Genomic DNA, 21168 nt, shown 5'->3' with positions numbered 1-21168 from the left:
ACAAACTATCCCCTCGAAGAAAGTCATGCCATTATCCAGTTAAAGACATTTCAAGACACTTCGCTTTATTTTACACAATGTATTACCATTGATGCATTGTCCCAGGTCACATTTTGTAGGTGGTTTATCCGCAAGAATATCGAAACTAGCAGTTTTACCAGTCCGAGTATATGGACAGATGAATCTTATTTTTCTAACTGCGAAGTGTTCAAATCGACATTATGAACACTACTCGTCACAGGAAAACCTACATGTTGTAGTTTCACGCCGAAATCAAGTAATATTTTTTTTAATTAATGTATTTTATGGCATAATGGGAAGTCATGTAATTGGACCGGTAATCTTCGATGGATCTTTAACTGCTCACCATTATTTACAAATTCTCCTATAAACTTCCTTAAAGACTTTTTCTCGACAACGTATGTTTCGAAGGAAGGGTTAGTTTATGCTATCTACCAACAAACTGGCTGCTCAGGTCACAATTCATGAATTATGTACAGTACATTAAATTAATTAAAAAATAAAAGTAAAGTGGAAGTAGCTACCACTACAATCATAATAATAGTCATCAATGGCAACACGTTGCCTAAACTAAACTGTCTTGAAGTGTGTTTCACTAATAATGGCCAGTATTTTAAACATCTGGTGTAATTATTTTCATTGTTTTGTTGCCTCGAATAGATTTTGTTTTGTTTTTTTTTATTCGTCACAGACTACTTGATTAAAATACAAAAACCGTTAATATAACTGGTATCTTATTTTCCATCTTATGTTATAATAGCTTGTTGAAAAGAGAATTTAAAAATCTATCAAGTAATAGTGCAGCGGAGAGAGCCGCGAAATCGTTCAAAAAATTTTTTCGGAGTAGAAAGAATTGGGACCCACACCATTTTGTTCAGAAATGTTTGAACCTTCAGAATCTCGCTTTACGACATTTTCCCGTGGTCCTGACAAAAGTTATAGGCCGCTAAAGTTGAAATTTACTCATTTTCGCGCGCGCGACTAGACCACCGAAAGTATTTATTTTCTCAGCAACTAAGCGATATACATCAATCATTCCTTTTGTAAAATGAAAGTACATTTATAGCAGAATCTAAAGCATTCAATTTACCTACCTTGTTATGCACAGTTTTTAGAAAAATGACCGTCAACTTCCAAAATTCGTGTAGCAGATGAAAAGTGCGCACTTTGAACTCTCATAACTTTTTATTTCACGATATCGATTTTCAATATTTATAGCTCATTCGATGCTCCAAAGCATTGTGATTATTTTATTTTCTATAACATTACCGTGAATTTTTCATAATAAAAAAGTTACGGTCATTTAAGTAAAACCCTACCGACCTCGCCGAGTCGGAAGTCGCGAGTGAGACGGAGAGGGAAGGATAGTCAGCAGCGTTCGCGCAACAAGGAGCGATGCGTAAGAGGTTTTACTTTACTAAGAAATTTCTCTCCGAATACCATAACTAGCTATTTAGGCCGTTTACAAATGCATTCCGCCGAGTTGCATTGTAAAATCTCAAACAATTCATTAACTCCATGTATCTCAGTTCTTTGGAAAAATATATAGGTACAAATAGGTACCTTTCCCTGTAAATTTTGGGGGTTAGTCCACATTAGCTATCTCTTGTGCTGTGCTGTATATTGCAAGATCAGCAGTGACAACGGTATGATTCTGTCCCAAAGATTCAGGCTTGTTTTTTGATTTCACTAGACGATTGCTTATAGGATGGTATTGTAGCTCGCTGGTGGAGAATTCAAAAACGGCACACATATATTGAATAGTAGATACCGGAACTTACTTAGGATTATCAGCATGTAGTTAAAGTCAGTTATCTGGTCGTTATCTAGTGATAGGGATAGAATTTGGATTTCTTCTGCCGATGTATCACGCTTTTGAAAAAGGACTGTGCGTTGAATTTTTTTCGTCTGTTTCCACAGAAGATGGTCTACTTATTCTTATTCTGTGACTGTTTCCTCATTGATGTCGAAGTTATTAATGCTCACTGTGATAAAATTATCATTTTTTATTTGACAAATTTTTGTGAAATGTAGGTAGACACCCTTAGCAGAACATGTAATATTGACGTTTACTGTACTTGTTATGCCACTGTCGGAGAACATTTTCTGACCCGAAAAACCAATTTGCAAATGAGTGTAACTTTTGTTTGAAAAATGACCTTAAGAAAAACTGTTCAATAATTTTGTTCCGTAAGTATGTACCTAGACAACAAACTTCGTGGAATTTTGTCAATTTTCGTTGTCCGGCCAAGAATTGCAGTGGAATTATTTTTTTTTACATAGTGATGAAATTATCGGACTTTTTTTTAACGAAAAATCGTATGGAAAGTGGTACTTTTTTTCACAATTTTTACTATGCGTTTCCATGGAGTTTAGTCCTGTCTATGAACAATAGCATCCTTTTTTGAGTGACAGTAAATCGCGAATGTTAATCAAATTATTCAATTGTGGGTTATTATGGATCACTATGCAAAAAAATTTCGTGTACAACACATGTTGAAAGTGTCTTTTTCCATGAATTTGCTTGATTAATGAGTGCAAATTCATGAAAAAAAGTATCACTTTCAAAACTAGTTGCACAAATAACTATTTTCGAATTTTCGTGATTTTTATATTCAAAAACCACCAGATACCAAATTTCGTCGAAATCAACATTTTTTCGCACCCCTATTGAGGGGTGTGCCCTTTTGCGGTAGGAATTTTGAAAAATTATTTGCAAAACTGGAAAGGGCATACAGCAAAACCTGTAACTGTTGCTGAGAAAAAAATTAAAAGAGAAATGGAAACTTTACCACTTTTTTGAGGGTGGTTCCTAAACGAATACATGGAGTTAATGAATTGTTTGAGATTTTACAATGCAACCCGGCGGAATGCATTTGTAAACGGCCTAAATAGCTGCTGACTATCCTTCCCTCTCCGTCTCACTCGCGACTTCCGACTCGGCGAGGTCGGTAGGGTTTTACTTAAATGACCGTAACTTTTTTATTATGAAAAATTCTCGGTAATGTTATAGAAAATAAAATAATCACAATGCTTTGCAGCATCGAATGAGCTATAAATATTGAAAATCGATATCGTGAAATAAAAAGTTATGAGAGTTCAAAGTGCGCACTTTTCATCTGCTACACGAATTTTGGAAGTTGACGGTCATTTTTCTAAAAACTGTGCATAACAAGGTACGTACATTGAATGCTTTAGATTCTGCTATAAATGTACTTTCATTTTACAAAAGGAATGATTGATGTATACCGCTTAGTTGCTGAGAAAATAAATACTTTCGGTGGTCTAGTCGCGCGCGCGAAAATGAGTAAAGTTCAACTTTAGCGGCCTATAACTTTTGTCAGGACCACGGGAAAATGTCGTAAAGCGAGATTCTGAAGGTTCAAACATTTCTGAACAAAATGGTGTGGGTCCCAATTCCCAAACTCCGAAAAAAAAAACTACCTCAAATAAGCGAGTTAGCGCCGGCTCTCCGCTGCACTATAATCTAAAAATCCAATATGGCGCCCATTTAACTTTAGGAAGTTGGTAAATGTTCCTCAAAAGTGGCCATCTTGAATTTTTTTTGACATCAATTCTAAATTAAGCGTATCAAAGACAGTCACTTTTATATAAAACTTTTTTTTATATCTCTTATACTTTCGATGATATAAGACATTTAAGGAAATGACCAATTTTAGTTTTTTTGAATTTACGTCGAACCTATGCGACATTTTGAATTTCCATAAGGAAATTTTAAATAAGCATCTAAAACTGCAAAACATTGCCCATTTAACCAATTCTCTATCCTTAATAATAACAAAGTTACCCATGCAATCCCACCCGATTTGGGACACACTGTATATTAATGTTTTTCATACAAAACTTTGTGAGAAGATTAAATATGCCAGATATCTTTTGTGTTGTGTTTTAGACGTTTTTGTGAAAAAAAAATATTGTGTTTCACTGAGCTCTAACGCGAAGACCGCTTAACACAAAATCAAAATGCACTAAATGCACTAGTGCATTTTGTAGGAAATTTTGTTTGCTTTAATTTTGTGTAAAACGCGCATCTTCAAAAAACGTGTAGTTTTTAAGATATAAGCAAACAACTAAAAAAAGTGCTAAAAAATTCCGATTTTTTGCGGTTTTGGCTATGAAGCCGATCTCCTATAAGGCAGCAAACCAAAAATTTAGATTCAGCACCCTCGAAAACATATAAAACCGTTGAGAAAAAAACTTCCGCAATTTTGTTTTGGAAAAATCACCATTTGACTGGGCTATTAGTAAATAAGGCGTCGGGAACAGTTAACCAGGGACGGTACTCTATCGAGGGCGTCTCCGCCTGACAAGCAGAGAACGACCTACATGGAAGTCGTATATGCGATGCCTAGGCCAAAATCAGAATAAAAGTGCTCGTGCTTGTAAAACAACATCTCACAGCAGTGGAATATGAAGTGTATACGGGCATGACAAACCTAGGATTCCGTCGCTAGGAGGGCTAAGCGCTAATCATTCCCTAATACTCTGTACACTCTGCGCCCAGCATAAGCGGCCGGATCAAGACACAACCCTCAACAAAAACCCACATTTTCAAAGTCTAAAATAGATACAGCTCGAGGATGCGTGGGCAATGGTACGTGCTCAGTAAGCAGTGGACGTCCTCACGACGTGAAAAACTAGTGATAATACGTCGAATCACCAATTAAAGACGTCACTACGACGTCATTGTAAGGACCAATATGTGCCGTCATAATTCGACGTTACTACAACGTCATATTTAGGTATGTGAATTGTAAATGCTATAAACTTAAAAAAGGAGAAAGTGTTCCCCGAAAACGTGGTTTAGAGTAGTTCTCAAAAAATTGGGTAACTATGTCCCATGAAAATTTCATTAAAAATCGTGATTTTCAACAATTCGTGTGTACTTTTAAATTTGATTGAAAGTGTTTTACTATATTCCAATATCAGTTCTGCAATTTTTTAAGACCTATTTGAAAAAATACAATTTTTATAATTCATTCTCATACTCCGTAGAGGTAGACTGTCCCAAATCACGCGTGAACATATTTATGCGTGATGAATATCAAGTATAAAAATTCAATTAAATCGTATTTTAAATGTTTATACTTAATTAAGAATGTCTATTGTTTATTGTCCAACCTCAAAATCTTTAAAATTGCAAAGATTTTCTTTTTTATACGCGAAAATTTAGTGTCCCTCATTACCGTAGACACATTCTGCCAGTCAGTTACCCCCACCTGCGTGCGTTAATACAGCCATTTTATACATGTCAGTAAAGGATTTGGTCTTTAGTATGAGATGAGGCTCTGTGGAGTGTGTAATTAGTTTGGTTTCTTGGTGTTGAATATAAACGTAAAGTATATTAAACACGTGTTTTTTTAACATTTCATCACAGTTTCCAATAAAAGGTAAGTTTAAATTCCCTTTTTCAGTAATCTTTTATATTAGTTTGATAAAATGATCAATAATCGTTATTTTTTTACAAAATTTGATCAAATATGTTATTACTTTTGTTAATATTCATTAAAAACTACAAATTTATCATTACCGTAGACCTCATTACCATAAACAATTAATGTCTATGGTAATGATAAAAAGGTATTTTTAGGTACTATCTGTCCCACTTTTTTAGCTATGGCTCCAAGAAATAAGTGCGATATTTCTGCACAATTAGCCAAAAGGCGGGAACACAAAAGAGAATCCGCGAGAAGAAGAAGAGAGAAAATAAAAAATGATCCAGACTTAAGAGAAGGTCAAGGAAAGGGAACGATATAAAAAGAGACAAGAAGATGGTAACATAAAACTGAATGGGGCCCTCAGCAGAAGAAGTAAAAAATCAAAACGAGTAGCTTGGCGAGCTGCATCCAAAAAATATTATGATTTGAAAAAGAATATGCAAGAGGAACTGCAAAATGTGGCAATCCCAGAGGAGTCAAGCTCGGGGTGGAGCACTCCTATTTCTAAAGAAGAGTGGACAATTTGCTTAAAGATTCGCCAAATGTAATATCTAAAATAAGAAGAAAGCTATTGTTCGGTGAAGTGATATCGAGTCAATTGAAAAGCAGCTACAAGTCCATGAAAAGCCAGAAACAAAAAAGGGGTTTGAGGCAGTCTCTAGGAGGTAAAATTGTATCGATTTACTCAAGAAGTTCGGACTATAATGAAAATAGAGAGCAAAATATATTAAAAAAAATAAGAAAAAAGATGGGAATGGGTGGTATCAAAGCAAAATATATAAAAAAAATAAGAAAAAAGATGGAAATAGGTGGTATCAAAGAAGTAACCGGCTTTATATATCAGTGGTAGAGCGTTGGGCAATAAATACGGAGGTCGGGTGTTCGAACCTAGGTTGAGGTGAATTTTTCATCTGTGGCGGGGATGGAAATTACCTTAGACCAGTTCCGAGCATTCTACCGGCAAATCCGAATTAGGTTTTCCTGCAGTTTTCCTAATTCGTAAGGTAAATACCGGAGTAGTATAACTTAAAACCTTTTGCAGAGGCACCTCCAAATAGCATTATGCGGGTCACTCTGTAATTGGGCGCATGCCTGTTGAGGGCCCAGAACGAGAGAGGGATAATAAATAAATAAAAGTACATAATAGTAAATTTTTTTGAAAAAGACTCAATCAGTCGAATGGCTAATGGCAAAAAGGAAACCATAACATTCAAAAAGTGCAAAAAACAAAAAAGATATTTAATGGATTCCATTAAAAATGTATATAAGAAGTTTTGCGATGAGAATAACTCACTTAAAATTTCTTATGTTGCTTTTTGCAAGACTCGTCCTTTCTGGGTTACAATTCCCAAAATCACTGCACGTGAAACCTGCCTCTGCACAACTCATGAAAACATGTTGCTGATAATAAATAAAATGAGAGTACTTCATATGATTTCTTATGCAAATATTGAAAATTTACTGCAAGACATATGTTGCAATACTTCAAATAGAAAATGTCTAGAGAGAAGTTGTGCTTACTGCTGTAATAAATGGGACATTTTACCAAGCAGAATTGAACCGTTTGTCGGGACTATGCAAATTCACCAAATCACTTGGAGTTTAAAAAAACCAAATGAAATACTGGCCAGACGTTTAAGCTGTTTAGAATGCAGTTTTGATAAAGAATGTGAACATTTTCATTTGCGAATAGTTAAGAGCAAAACTGTTTCAGACAAGCTAAACTATCATGATGTCGTCTATTTTTCAAGTGACACGGATGCAGATAATTGCGATGTATTATCTCAAGGGGATTTCATTATTGCTGAATGGCCTGAAAACTCTAAGGTACATACATTACATGCATACATATACATACATACTATACATATTTATACATTACAATCCTAATTTTATTTACATTTTCCAGATTCACTATGTTGGCCAAGTAGAATAAATAGCACAGGAAATAGGTAATGGAATCACTGTAAAATTTATGAGAATTCCATCCAAAAAAAGTAATTTCTTGTTTGTTTGACCAGAAGTGGAGGACAAGGAAACCATTTTAAAAGCAGAGAAGATTTTAAAATAAACCAAAGAAATTGAAAAGAGGAAGATATGAGTTGGACTGTAAATCGATAACTTTATTTCCCTTAATCAAGTAATATAAAAAGTCTGTATCAAGTGATATTATAAAAAGGAAGAGTTTTTTATTTGTTTTATAAAAAAATTGTATTTTGTTTTTATGAATAAAACTTTCTAAAATATATAAGAATTTTTTTCAACTTCGTAGGTCTGCCTCATTACCGTAGACAAGCATTTTTTTTAAATGACAATTCAACTCATATATAAAAAATCGCATAAGCCGCAGTGCAATTGTCACTTTGACAGCGGCAAAAGTTACCTGCATCTTTTCCAGCGACAAATGCACTAGTGGTTTTTTCACTATTCATTTTCGAACCAATTATCGCATTATCCTTTCCCATATGAGGCTCCGTTAACTTAGCACCACCATTTCAAATTTTTGACTAAAGACAGATTGCGCTAGAATCTCTATGGCTAGCGCCAGCTAGCGCCACTTTGAGTTCAGCTAGCGCCATTATAGATTTTGCAGAAAAGCCCTTGATTTTCGGGGGGTGCTATGTTAACGCTAGCACCACCATTGCGTCCGATCATTTCCAAAAGCAAGCGCTGTGTTCGTCAGACCTAGCGCCAGCTAGCGCCACAAATTTTAGAGCTAGCGCCACCCCCCAATAGTAAGGGGAGCAATTTTTCCTAGCACCACCATTTTGTCTTTTCATGTAAAATTTTGACGTTTTGTGTTCTGCTGACCTAGCGCCAGCTAGCGCCATTATAGATTATAGATTTTACAAAAAAGCCTTTGACTTTCGGGGGGTGCTATATTAACGCTAGCACCACCATTGCGTCCGATCATTTCCAAAAGCAAGCGCTGTGTTCGTCAGAGCTGGCGCCAGCTAGCGCCACAAATTTTAGAGCTAGCGCCACCCCCCAATAGTGCGGGGGGCATTTTTTCCTAGCACCACCATTTTGTTTTTTCGGGTAAAATTTTGACGTTTTGTGTTTTGCTGACCTAGCGCCAGCTAGCGCCACAAATTTTAGAGCTGCCATCACCCTCCAATAGTGTGGGGGGAGGGGGTACCACCATTTTGTCTTTTCGGGTAAAAATTTGATGTTTTCTGTTCTGTAGACCTAGCGCTCAAGTTAACCTAGCGCAATTATAAATCCTAGCGAGTTTATAATTTTGCGGTGTCTGTCCGTCTGTTCGTTAGCACCATATCTTGATAACGATAGCGAATTGACCGTTTACGATGAAATTCTGTAGATGGATTCTTTATCAAATTTGTAGATCGGAGTTCGTGAATTGGTAATGTAGACCAAAAAATAAAGTAGGCACTTTTGACATCTCTGTGAGTTATGAACCGAATTGTATGAAATTCAATATGTGTATAGCTTTAGCCATATAAAACGCAATTCCAAAAGTTGAGCTTAATCGATCAACATTCACAGTGCTCTTTTCGCATCTCGACCATTGATTGAAAACTTACTTATTTATGGAAGCATTTAAAAGAAATTTGATACATAGCCACTTGGAATAAAAGCAAATTTAACGCCAGTTTCAAAATTTGGTTTTGTGCATGATGTGTGGTGCCAATTTTCTTATTTATGGAAGCAATTAAATGAAATTTCATACATATACACTTTAAATAAAAGCAAAACTAACACCAAGTTCAAAATTTGGTTTTGCACATGCTGTAGCCTTACCCAGGAGCTCGTTTTCTATATTTATTTACACGTCGCTGCGAAAAGGGCACTGTGAATGTTGATAGATTAGGCTCAATTTTTGGAATTGCGTGTTATATAGCTTAAGCCCTTAAGCTATACGAATATTGAATTTTATGCAATTCGGTTCAAAACTCACGCAGATGTCAAAAGGGCCTTACTTATTTTTTGGGATACATTACCAATTAATTTATGAACTTCGATCTACAAATTTGATAAAGAATCCAACTACAACATTTCATCGTAATCGGTCCATTCGTTATCGAACTATTGTGCTAACGGACAGACACCGCATCTGGGATGGTCAAACTCTTTACCTTTTTTAAACCCCAATGTGCAAATCTGTCCCTCTTAGGGTCGGAAATAATAATCAAATTATTTCAATTTGAAATCCTTTACTTTTTGGATTGATCGTTCTGTTTAAAGTAAAAAGTTCCAATAAAAATACTAAAATTTGTATATAAAGTAGCAAGATTGTAACCCTTCATTTCGAAGTAAACTGACGGCGAGGTATGCAGGTACAAACTTACTTAAACCCTTTATGAATGCGCAAAAGTTGTAAATTTTTTGTCACATCAAGGGTTTACAGGCGCGTCAATTGTGTGAATATTGGTAAATCTGCATTGTTAAAAAAACACCTTTAGATAGTAGTCGACGCGACGTACATAGGTATATAATTTATCGAGATAGTAAATACACAAGAGCTTGATTTTTAATCGCATAATTTTATTTTTACACGAAAGTTTTGTTGCAACGGAAAAAACTCGAAACCAAAAGTGTGATCAAATCGCGACAGTTTTAGCTGGAGCGATTTTATTAATATTATGCTTTTGATCGAGAGTTTTCTCCAGGAGGCAACAAAATTTGAGTGAATTAAAAATAAAATTATCCTGACCAAGGTCGAGTGTATTTTAGGGAGATTGTAACCCTTCATTTCGACAGTAAATTTTACAACCACTACATATTTTACGTATTCCTACACGCATTTTTATCGCTGTAAAAAGCTACCTAGCATTTAATCAGATAAAAAATCATCTGATTGGTTAGAATTTGAAACAATCACCTAGCTGATTGGTCGTATATTAATGGAGTGTATTAATCATATAAAATACATATGCCTTATTTGCACCATAAAAATTAGTTAGCTACGGAAATTACACATAAGTATATAAGAACTGCTTCTTTGTTTTTTAGCAGAATTAACAAATATGCTGATTGATTTAACAACTTTATATAGGCTATGAGTAGGTACGTTCGTTGAAATTTTCAAATTTTGCACTGCGCTGTGTTCTAAACGATTTAGTTCGCAATACTGTGGTAGTGAAATTAATACTGTGACTTACAAAAAGAATTGTTTAGTGAGTAGAGCACAAAACAGAAAAATTTCACAAGAAACAGTACCTAATATGGAAATTTTAAAATTAAAAATTACGGTGCAATTAGTCGACAATACGGCTTAACCTAAACATCAAAAGTAAAAGTTTCCCATTAACTGCAAATTGTTCTATACAGTCCACATATTGTTTGGTAAAAACTTACACCAGTTGGTAAATTAGTAGTTTTTGGTGTTTTTCTTAAATATTTAGAAAACTATGGGGTTTGGCGAGAAAAGTACCATACCCAAAATAATCTACATTAAATTATGAATAAAAATTGTCTTGTGTATAATCTTGCTCAAGTCAACGATTCCAGAGTTACGGAGGGTGTAAAAGTAGGCATTTTTCGTATTTTTTCGATTTTCTGGAAAAATGAAATCATGTTTGAAGTAAAGAACACTGAAGATCTGGCTTGTTTTCGTTACCCGTGTTACTTGCAAGTTATTTCAAAGCATCCTATAAATTCACTGTTCAAGTTGGCTGCGCTTCTCCCCACTTCAGCAGCTACCAGGTAGAACATTCATTTAGAACTTACCATCAGGTGCAGCAATGGCTGCATGAGAAGAAGAACCCGATGAAGTGGCCATGCAAAATTGTCGAACACCTGAGAGCAATAACAACACATCCTGCAACTCCCCAGGGATTACTGTCCCTCATAGTGGAAGTCTCTTGAAAAAATGGCCCCCCTTGAGAAGGTGGTAAGGTTATCGTTCCTTCAAGGACTTATCAGTAACATACCACCGGTCACAAAAGCGCAATTTGTTTTAACCGGTTTTAACAAAAAAAATAGTTTCCTTAGTGAAAATCTCATATTTTTTTCAAAAGAATCTAAAAAAAAAGATGAAAAATTTCTACTGTTACACCCTCCGTAACTCTGGAATGGTTCAATTTAGCAAGATTATATATGAGGCCATTTTTGTTCGCAATTTACTGTAGATTATTTATTTTATTTTGCGCTAAATAGTATAGTTATTTAAATATTTAAAAAAACTTATCACAACTACTAATTTTCCAACATTTACTTTTATTCTAAGTGGTTATGTTTCAAATTTCATTTGAATGCCTCCATAAATAAGAAAGTTGGCACTGCGCATGCGCAAAATCAAATTTTGAAACTAGCGTTATATTTGCTTTTATTCCAAGTGGTTATGTATCAAATTTCATTTAAATCCTTCATAAATAAAAAAGTTTGCAATTCGGTTTATAAATGGTCGAAATGCGAAAAGAGCATTGTGAATGTTGATCGATTAGGCTCAATTTTTGGAATTGCGTTTTATATGGCTAAAGCTATACGCATATTGAATTTCATGCAATTCGGTTCATAACTCACGGAGATGTCAAAAGGGCCTTCCTTATTTTTTGGGTTACATTGCCAGTTCACGAACTCCGATCTACAAATTTGATAAAGAATCTCGTGAAGAATCCACCTACAAAATTTTATCGTAATCGCTCCATTCGTTATCGAGATATCGTGCTAACGGACGGACAGACGGACAGACACCGCAAAATTATAAACTCGCTAGGAGCTCGTTAATAAATGATAATTTTCTTCCATGGGGATCGTGGTCCCCATTACACTGACTGACCGCGTTACCTGCACGTTGTATGACAATACTTAAATTTGTCGTAAGTAAGTGGTAGCTCGGGGTTCCCCAGTAATATTGGTAATGCGTTTTCCCAGGTATTCCACAAAATTTTCGAGCTTCTCTACACCAAGGTCCCAATGTCTCTACTGCGAAAGGTATAAAAATATGGTTCTGTTCTATAATAATTGAACTGTATTTCCTTATTTTAATACTTGCCGCAGATTCAGCTACCACACCACTCGTTTTACTAGAAAATTAATCCAAAATATTTCAGTGGTGCCAAGTCATAAAGCTAGGAAAAACTGTCCATGACTACTTGGGTGTGGCGCCTACTCTTAAGATTTTGACTCTATCTGGGAGATGTCAGCAAAACACAAAATAGCAAAATTGTACACGAAAAAACAAACCGGTGGTATTATAAAAAAAAAGAACCCCCACAATGTTGGGGATTGGGCGCCAGCTCTGCGCTACGTTTAAAGAACACAGCGCAGCGCTTGCTTTTGGTAGTCATCGAACACAATGGTGGTGTTAGAGGCTAATAAACCACCCCCAAAAGTTAAAGGCTTTTTGCAAAATTTATAATTGCGCTAGGATAACTTGAGCGCTAGGTCTACAGAACAGAAAACATCAAATTTTTACCCGAAAAGACAAAATGGTGGTGCCCCCTCCCCCACACCATTGGAGGGTGATGACAGCTCTAAAATTTGTGGCGCTAGCTGGCGCTAGGTCAGCAAAACACAAAACGTCAAAATTTTACCCGAAAAAACAAAATGGTGGTGCTAGGAAAAATTGCCCCCTGCACTATTGGGGGGTGGCGCTAGCTCTAAAAATTGTGGCGCTAGCTGGCGCTAGGTCTGACGAACACAGCGCTTGCTTTTGGAAGTGATCGGACGCAATGGTGGTGCTAGCGTTAACTTAGCACCCCCCGAAAGTCAAGGGCTTTTTTGCAAAATCTATAATGGCGCTAGCTGAACTAAAAGTGGCGCTAGCTGGCGCTAGGTCAGCAGAACACAAAACGTCAAAATTTTACATGAAAAGACAAAATGGTGGTGCTAGGAAAAATTGCTCCCCTCACTATTGGGGGGTGGCGCTAGCTCTAAAATTTGTGGCGCTAGCTGGCGCTAGGTCTGACGAACACAGCGCTTGCTTTTGGAAATGATCGGACGCAATGGTGGTGCTAGCGTTAACATAGCACCCCCCGAAAATCAAGGGCTTTTCTGCAAAATCTATAATGGCGCTAGCTGAACTCAAAGTGGCGCTAGCTGGCGCTAGCCATAGAGATTCTAGCGCAATCTGTCTTTAGTCAAAAATTTGAAATGGTGGTGCTAAGTTAACGGAGCCCCCATATGACTAGTTTGACGTCTGTCAATAATTGATTAGTTTCGTGAATTTCTTGTTCGTTAAATTGTCCTGCCGAATTACACTCGAGGTTTGTATTTAAACCGAGTAAATTTGGGTTGTTGCAACTCAAATCTGTTTCCTTTTAGCAATTGAACTCGAAAAACTGTCAACCTAAAAATGCTCCACCTGCGGTGTCGCATTTTTATTAGTTGACAGTTTTTCTCGTCTAATTCCTAGGCAACAGATTTTCATTACCTAAACAACCCAAATTTACTCGGTAAAATACAAACCTCTTGTGCAATTATAAGTGAAAAAAATATGCGAAAAAATTTTGTTCGTGGCCAGGTATTTCAGTGGTAAATTATTATTATTTTAAGTTCAATTTTATATATAAATCATTAAAAGAACAATAAATCTATTTTCAAAACAATATTATTTAGATTGTCCACTTTTTTGAGAACTACCCATATAAACAATATTAGACATGTGGAGGAATGTAATAGAAAAACAGTTAGATGAAGCACAGATCTATTTTAGGAAAGGTCGTAGTATTCCAATCATCAAGGTTGCAATGGGTTGATGGTTGACCTAGCTTACTGCAAACTGCATCACGAAATGGTCGCTGTTATCTCGGGGTCTTGATAAGAAGCTGTTGCAATTAAACCGGAATGTACTTAAACTTGAAATGTAGAACTAAAAATGCGGGTGTATACTTGAAACAAGGGAAACAAGCAGAAAAACCAAAATGAAAATACACTAGCTAGGCAATATAGACTAATGCTAACATATGGCGGCGAATGCGACAGAGAGCAAGTTATAAGGTGATAGTGAAAGGTGAAAGGAATCAAGAGAACTCGTAGGAAATGAAACTGTATGGGACGAATTATGAGTAAAAGACATAAATTATTCGAAAAGAACCAGTTGAGATGGTTCGGAGTCCTGCAACGAATGAGGAATAAAACAAGTGTGACGAAGATACTTAGAGGAAAAAGAAGGGGAAGACTAAGAACAAGAAAAGACGAGAGCTCAACAAACATTATAGAAGAAAGGTGTAACAAGGACAGAAGCATGTGTAAAACAAAACAAGAATATAGAAGGGTAAAAATATGTACGCCTATTTGGTAGAAAGGTCATGATTAATTAATATATAAAATTAAGTTTTTTTTTTGTTGTTGTAAGTGTATTTTATTTAAAATGTTTTATAATATCTACGTAGATAACCCAATCTGGATGGTAAGTTCGACTTATTCCTAAACAGCCTAGTAAATGTAAATATTGGTAATTGTATTATCTGATGTAGTAATTGTAATTCAAGGACCTAGAAGTATAGTCATTTTTATCAATTATAACAAACCGAGATATTGTCCATTACGTAAAAACTACGGCATCTGAATAAACCAGAGGTCATTTTTACAATTTCATCTCGGATACAGTTATCCCCTTTGCGCTTAGTGGAGCAGTATAATTATGTCAGACATAACCGAATTTAAGGAAAATTTAATTTTGGAGGAAAATGGAAAACAAATTACCTCTCCCACAAGTCTTCTTTTTAAGTTCGCATATGTTAGGATAGATAAGCCCATCCGAACCACATACAGGATCGCCATAACCTTGTGGGGTACATATTCTTGGACATGACGAATCTCGAGCTGCCAGTATTCCTGAAATATAAAAAAGATTACAGTTAGTGGAGGTTGCAATACTTGATTATTTATAAATGATAGATAATTTATCAAAATGTTAATTACAGAAAATTACGAGGCAATATTTACTGCTGATAGGTCTTGAAAGACGCTAGTTTTACACAAGCAGATCTATAATATGAATAATGCCGTCGTAAAGTGTTTTAATAAACGTAGCTTCTCGAGGGTCGTTCACTTGCTATCAGCAAGCACACAATAATGGAAGTGCTAGAACTTCCATTATTCCGAAGTATCATACTCCTTTAAAGGCTAATTAATTACCATTGAAATATCGACACTTACCGATTTGATACGGTTTCGAAAATAAATTTCCCGCAGCGTTAATGTGAGTGTGAAGTGCTATAAAACATAAAAAAAGTATCTATTTCTATTGTACGGCGCTAATAAAACGCACAAATTAATTACCAGAAAGAGATTACTTTAACACTTTTACTTTTTGTCGTTTTTACCGGATTCCATAAAAGGTACACCTAGTGACTTTTGAACAGCCTTGGAGGGTATCGAACCCGAAAGCTCTGGAGTGTGACCAAGAACATAGAAACCACTTTATTTAAAACGTAGATACACGTAACTCGTTTATCCTTTACCTTTGCTTTAATATAAATGAGATAAACTGTTTTATACGATAATGGAGTAAGTTCACTTAAAAATCTCAACATGTTTCCGCCACGACGTTGCATATACTAATTTTTCTGAAAAACTAGAATTTATATTTGCAATATATCTTGGAGAAAATTGTTATTTGCGAAGAATCTTGTTAATGAAATATAACGCTCGGTCTTCTCTTCCTGAATGGGATGATGAATATCAATGTCTCATCTATTCGCCGATAAAACGCATAAATCAGTTTCCCCTTAACCAGTAATACAAAAGGTGGGTTTATATGCACTATTAATTAGACAACTGTATGGATACGCATCACTGCAGATTCCTCTTCACTTAAAAGTAAAAGTCCTATTGTGGATGTAGGTGCTTGACTTGCTTGCTGTGCGGTAATTTTCAACGTACATACGCAAGTATCGTTACTGAAATAATAATGTTCAATTTATACCTTTTCAGGTGAACTTCGCGCATATTATCAGTGCGATCGGTCATCAAATACCATCAAGACCAGAATAGAAATTCAGAGTTGGTATGCAAATCACAGCTATTGTGTGTTACCTTAACTTTGTCAAGAAACCATTACGATTTATATTCCAATCTGTATTCTTTTTATAAATGTTATTATTAAATAAATATAAGTATTTTGTTTCCATCCAAAATTAGGTGAATCCAGAGAGGAGAAAATCCAAATCTACATAATCAGTGCGTGATTTGAATGTGAATAATTGCGTCACGTACTTTATACAAATTATATTCGATTTTGCAGTTAACAATTTGGTTCAAATGAAATAATCATCAGCGCAGCGATATACCTACTGAAAATAGCCCTCCAAGATCAACATTTATTTGTAGTTTCTGTTTATAAATCAATAATTTTATTGTTGTTTTGTAATGAAATAATTAATACCACGGCTAGCTCAGTAATAAATAATCATTTAATGACTCTTACTTTGCGGAAAGTTGATTTTTATTTCCCCTCATAATCTGAAAATCAAAATCGGATGCTCTCTCAAATAAGTAGGAATTCATAAACGTTGACTTGTTTGAATATATTACTGAAAATAATATCGTCCAACTCAACTTTTCTTTACATTTATCTCATTAGGTTTTGTCCTGGTTAAAGTTAGCAGCAACTCAAAAATTCGATGGCGGAACGTTTTGCGCAATACAATCAGCCCTTTTCTACTGTTAGGCGAAGTTTGGTTACTCGAAAATTAATTTCCAAATATGGTTGACGCAATTTGATTCAGAACCAAACTGTGCTTCAGGTTTATGCAGGGTGAGTTTTTTTTCATTTTAAGCATTGAGATTTCGTAAACTATAAGACATACGGATTCGGTTAAATGAGGAAAGAGTTGTCGTTTTAAGAGCTTATTTAAGATATGCTTTTGTTTTTTGAAAAAAATCCACAGTTCACTAGATATGAGCTAAAAACAGATTTAGTGATTTTTCATTTAACTGTTGTAGAATCGTTATTATTAGAAATACAACAAAATGACACGAATAAAAGTTTTAGACATTTTAATGCTTAACATAATGAACATACTAATTTATTTTTAGATCTTACAATTTTTGAGTTATAATACAAACTTTAATTTTTTTAAATGGTATAGTCTTAGTTGGCTTTGACATTTTTAAAAAAGACAAATTTTTCTCTATAACGATATAAGGCTTGCTAAATGTACTTTAATACATAAACGCCCTGCAGCAATTTTCGTATTATTGAGAGGTAAGTAAACAGAGTTGGCCATGGAAAACAATATCTACACCTTTTCCACTTTTATTCGAGAAGTTGTAAATTGTATTTGAGAATTGTTACTTGGATTTGAGAAAACAACAAATGTAGTTGAGAATAGTCAGTTGGATTTGAGAAAACAACAAATGTAGTTGAGAATAGTCAATTGTATTTGAGAAAGTATCATTTAATTTTAAGAAGTCGTTAATTGTATTTCAGAATTCAGAATGTAATATTAAGAATCAAATTTTTATAATCCCGCTACTGTATGTAGTCCCGCAACAGCAGCAGCAGCCTCAGGCTATGTTATACATGTGATTTTGTTTTTCTCATTTTCAACTGATATCTTCTCAAATACATTTTACCATTTCTTGAATACAATTTACTACTCTCAAATTCATTTGATGCCCTCTCAAATACAAATCACTATTCTGAACTACATTTGTTGTTTTCTCAAATACATTTGACTATTCTCAAATACAATTGATACTTTCTCAAATTAACTTTATAGTTTCTCGAATAAAAGTGGAAAAGGTGTAGTGAGATGGTACCTTTCATTTACGACGAAAATTGGACAGGCCAATGTTATCTTCATTTTCTACCAAATGAATTTCAAGATATGTAGGATGGGTTAGATTTGGAAACACGACGTAATTTACGCTGGTTTCAACACAACGGTGCCCCGCCGCACAACTAACTGCAAGTTAAATATTATAATAGACAGTAATTAAGAGAACAATAGTATGTTGAAAGACAAGTGTTACAATGCGACCTATTGTAATACGACTATCTTGTGGCACAAGTGGCGACGCGGAGCGTAGCCACAAGTGTCCGCAAGATAGGAGTATTACAATAAAGCATTGTAACACGCGTTTTTCATACTATTTTTTCTATTTCGGTGCTTTAATTTAATTAAAAAAATCATTATCAGAAACTATAGGGAACATTAGAACTAACATGTTTTATGTTGGGAACACTTTTTATGCCGTTAAGTTTTAGGTTGGCAGCGTAGTAAGACTGACATTTTGAAGTTCAAACATGGAAGTACCCTACTTGTACTACTAGTAACTGCCAACTTAAGAGATGAGTTACCAAAAAAAAATGATCAAAGTCCTCGTGTGAGATCGAAGGGACTTCAGCGCATTTTTGTGTGGCAGATCAGTGTTTTATTAGCCAATATTGACTCCACCATCAATAAGATCTTGCCGAAAGCTACCACGTTCACTTTGTCGGTACCATTTTCTCACTTACCGTGCACTCGCAATTCGCGTTTGAAGTTTTGACTCCACCATCATTAAAATCCTTTGGGGTTACCATATTCCCTTTGTCGACACCCACTTCTGATCACCCGCAACAATTCGGATTTGAAGTTTCGACTCCACCATCAGTAAGATCTCGTCGGGGGTTACCACATTCCCTTTGTCGATACACAGTTCCGACGTCCCGTTCATTCGTAATTCACATTTTGGTAGATTTCGCTAAAATCCCGGCATAAAATCGTATTCAACTTTTGGGTACTTCACATAGCTCGACCTTCTATTAGTGACACGAGAAAGAGAGACCGCGATTCGCGCTGTAAGAAGCTTTTGGGCGCCCAAAGTCGTCTACCCCTCGAAGCGCGCCGCGCAAAAGGTGGTTTATGTCGCCCCTAGGAAAAAAAAACAAAATTCCGCGACGCAGGAGTTGTGCGCGTTGACAAGATCTTCCCGACGACACCAATTTGAAAACAATCGGAGAAAAACTGTAGAAGAAGATAGATAAAAACTGAAAAATCTCCAGGTTAGTATAATACGCTCGGGGATGGCGTCCAGATGTCGTCGACTCCAAATCTTGTAGCCCCATCCCTAACGTTCTTAATTACACGGCCCCGATAGTTACATGTACACTCCTTGTCTTTTTACAAGCGTTTTTCTACGGGCGCGCATTTACTGCCAGCCAGCCAGCCAGCCGACCAGCCAGCCAGCCAGCCAGCCAAAGTGAGATTAAAAGCTACTTTTTACAAAAAAAATTTTTTGCAAAAATGCGCTAAAAAACGACTATAATCACTGTCTTTGTACAACTGCTTTCGGCCGAAAACAGTTGTACAAAATCATCATTGTGACACCGAAATAGAAAAAATAGTTTCCCATGGCAAAGTCTGTTTTTACTACTCTTAGTAATACAAACAGTGCTTTATCATGTTTATTTGTCGAAGTAAGTACAATGATCCTTATATCATTGTAAACAGAAAAAAATGCACTTTTTAAAAATGTCGCAGCCAACTATGATTACCATTTAAAAAAATCTAAGTTTGCGTTGTAACTCGAAAATTATAAAAGAATAAATATTAATAAATGTATCTTATTAAGCGGAAAAAGTACAATTTTTGTTCTTTGCATATTTCTGTATTTCTAATACTAACGATTCAACAGTTCAATGAAAAATCACTAAATCTATTTTTCGCTCATACAATGCGATCAAAAATGAGTTGTTGTCGAGTCGCCTTTGGAATTTTTGTTTACATGTCAAATTGTACTTAACTTGAACTTCCAAAGGCGACTCGACAGCAACTCATTTTTGATCGCCCGTTATCTAGTAAACTGTGGATTTAAAAAAAAACAAAAGCGTATCTTGAATAAGCTCTTAAAACTACAACTCATTTAACCGTTTTTTTTTTAACGGTTTTCGAGATCCTAATGCTTAAAATGAAAAAAAAAACTCACCCTGTATATATAACATCTAAATTGACCCTTATAATTTAGAATTTGCAGCAAACAAAAACACAAATTAATTGTCTTGAACCTTTTCACTAGTTACTGTTTTATTTATGATTTTATTAGGTGCACAACTTTAAGTAATAAATTTTTTTTAACATAACTAGCCACTCCAAATATAGCACAATGAAACGTTCTGTAATTTAACTCGAGCAAAAATGTGGCCACGAGATAAACACTACGAGAGTATAAATACGGAAATTTCCAGTACGAAATCATCGAACCGGTTCATCTTCCGACCGCGAGAGGCAGTGAAGCGCCCGAGAGAGAGAAGGAACGCCCACGACCACATCAAAGGGGCACGAAGTAACGGAAAGGTGCTCTTTTCAGAGCAGGATGTCCCCTAGTGGGACAACCAACCCCAAACCCGTTACCGCCGCCGCCACAGCGATGGAAACCACCGTCGTGGACGTCCAGCGCACCGCTCCCATCCCCCCCCCCCTCATCAGCTCCGACGCCGCCTCAGGCACCGTCATCGAAAGAAACACTCCCACCAGCATCACCTCCACCGAAAGGCCAGCAGCAGAAGAAGAGACGCAAGAGGACGACCGACCTTGATGAATCATCGAACATAGACACCGCATAGCATCGCCGCCCCAACAGCCTCAATCGCCGCAACCTCGCAGCGACAAGAAGCAACGCCGAAGAAGCCGAGGATCCCGCCGATCTACGTCGAAGATATCCGGAACTTCGTCACCCACGCGCGCAACCTAAAGGTCATCTTCCGGAAGACTGTCAACATTGGCGCCGTGGAGAAGAGAGCCGTCGCCGATAGCCCGGACGAGTTCCGCGTGATCCAAGACTACTTGCG

The 21168-nt window shown here is 36.0% G+C and overlaps 1 protein-coding gene across 2 annotated transcripts in view; it reads right to left on the bottom strand.

Annotated features, from left to right (window-relative positions):
* The window catches only part of LOC116182201 (agrin-like), an 87414-nt gene that overhangs the window by 7935 nt on the left and 58311 nt on the right, over positions 1 to 21168 (bottom strand). For both annotated transcript variants that reach the window (XM_031502726.1, XM_031502734.1), the window contains exon 2: positions 15093 to 15224. In XM_031502726.1, coding sequence (XP_031358586.1) covers positions 15093 to 15224 — 132 coding nt within the window. The remainder of the gene's footprint in view (positions 1 to 15092; positions 15225 to 21168) is intronic.

This window comes from Photinus pyralis, unplaced genomic scaffold, assembly GCF_008802855.1.
Source record: "Photinus pyralis isolate 1611_PpyrPB1 unplaced genomic scaffold, Ppyr1.3 Ppyr1.4_LG1, whole genome shotgun sequence".
NCBI lineage: Eukaryota > Metazoa > Arthropoda > Insecta > Coleoptera > Lampyridae > Photinus > Photinus pyralis.
This window is presented reverse-complemented; position numbering and strand designations above follow the sequence as displayed.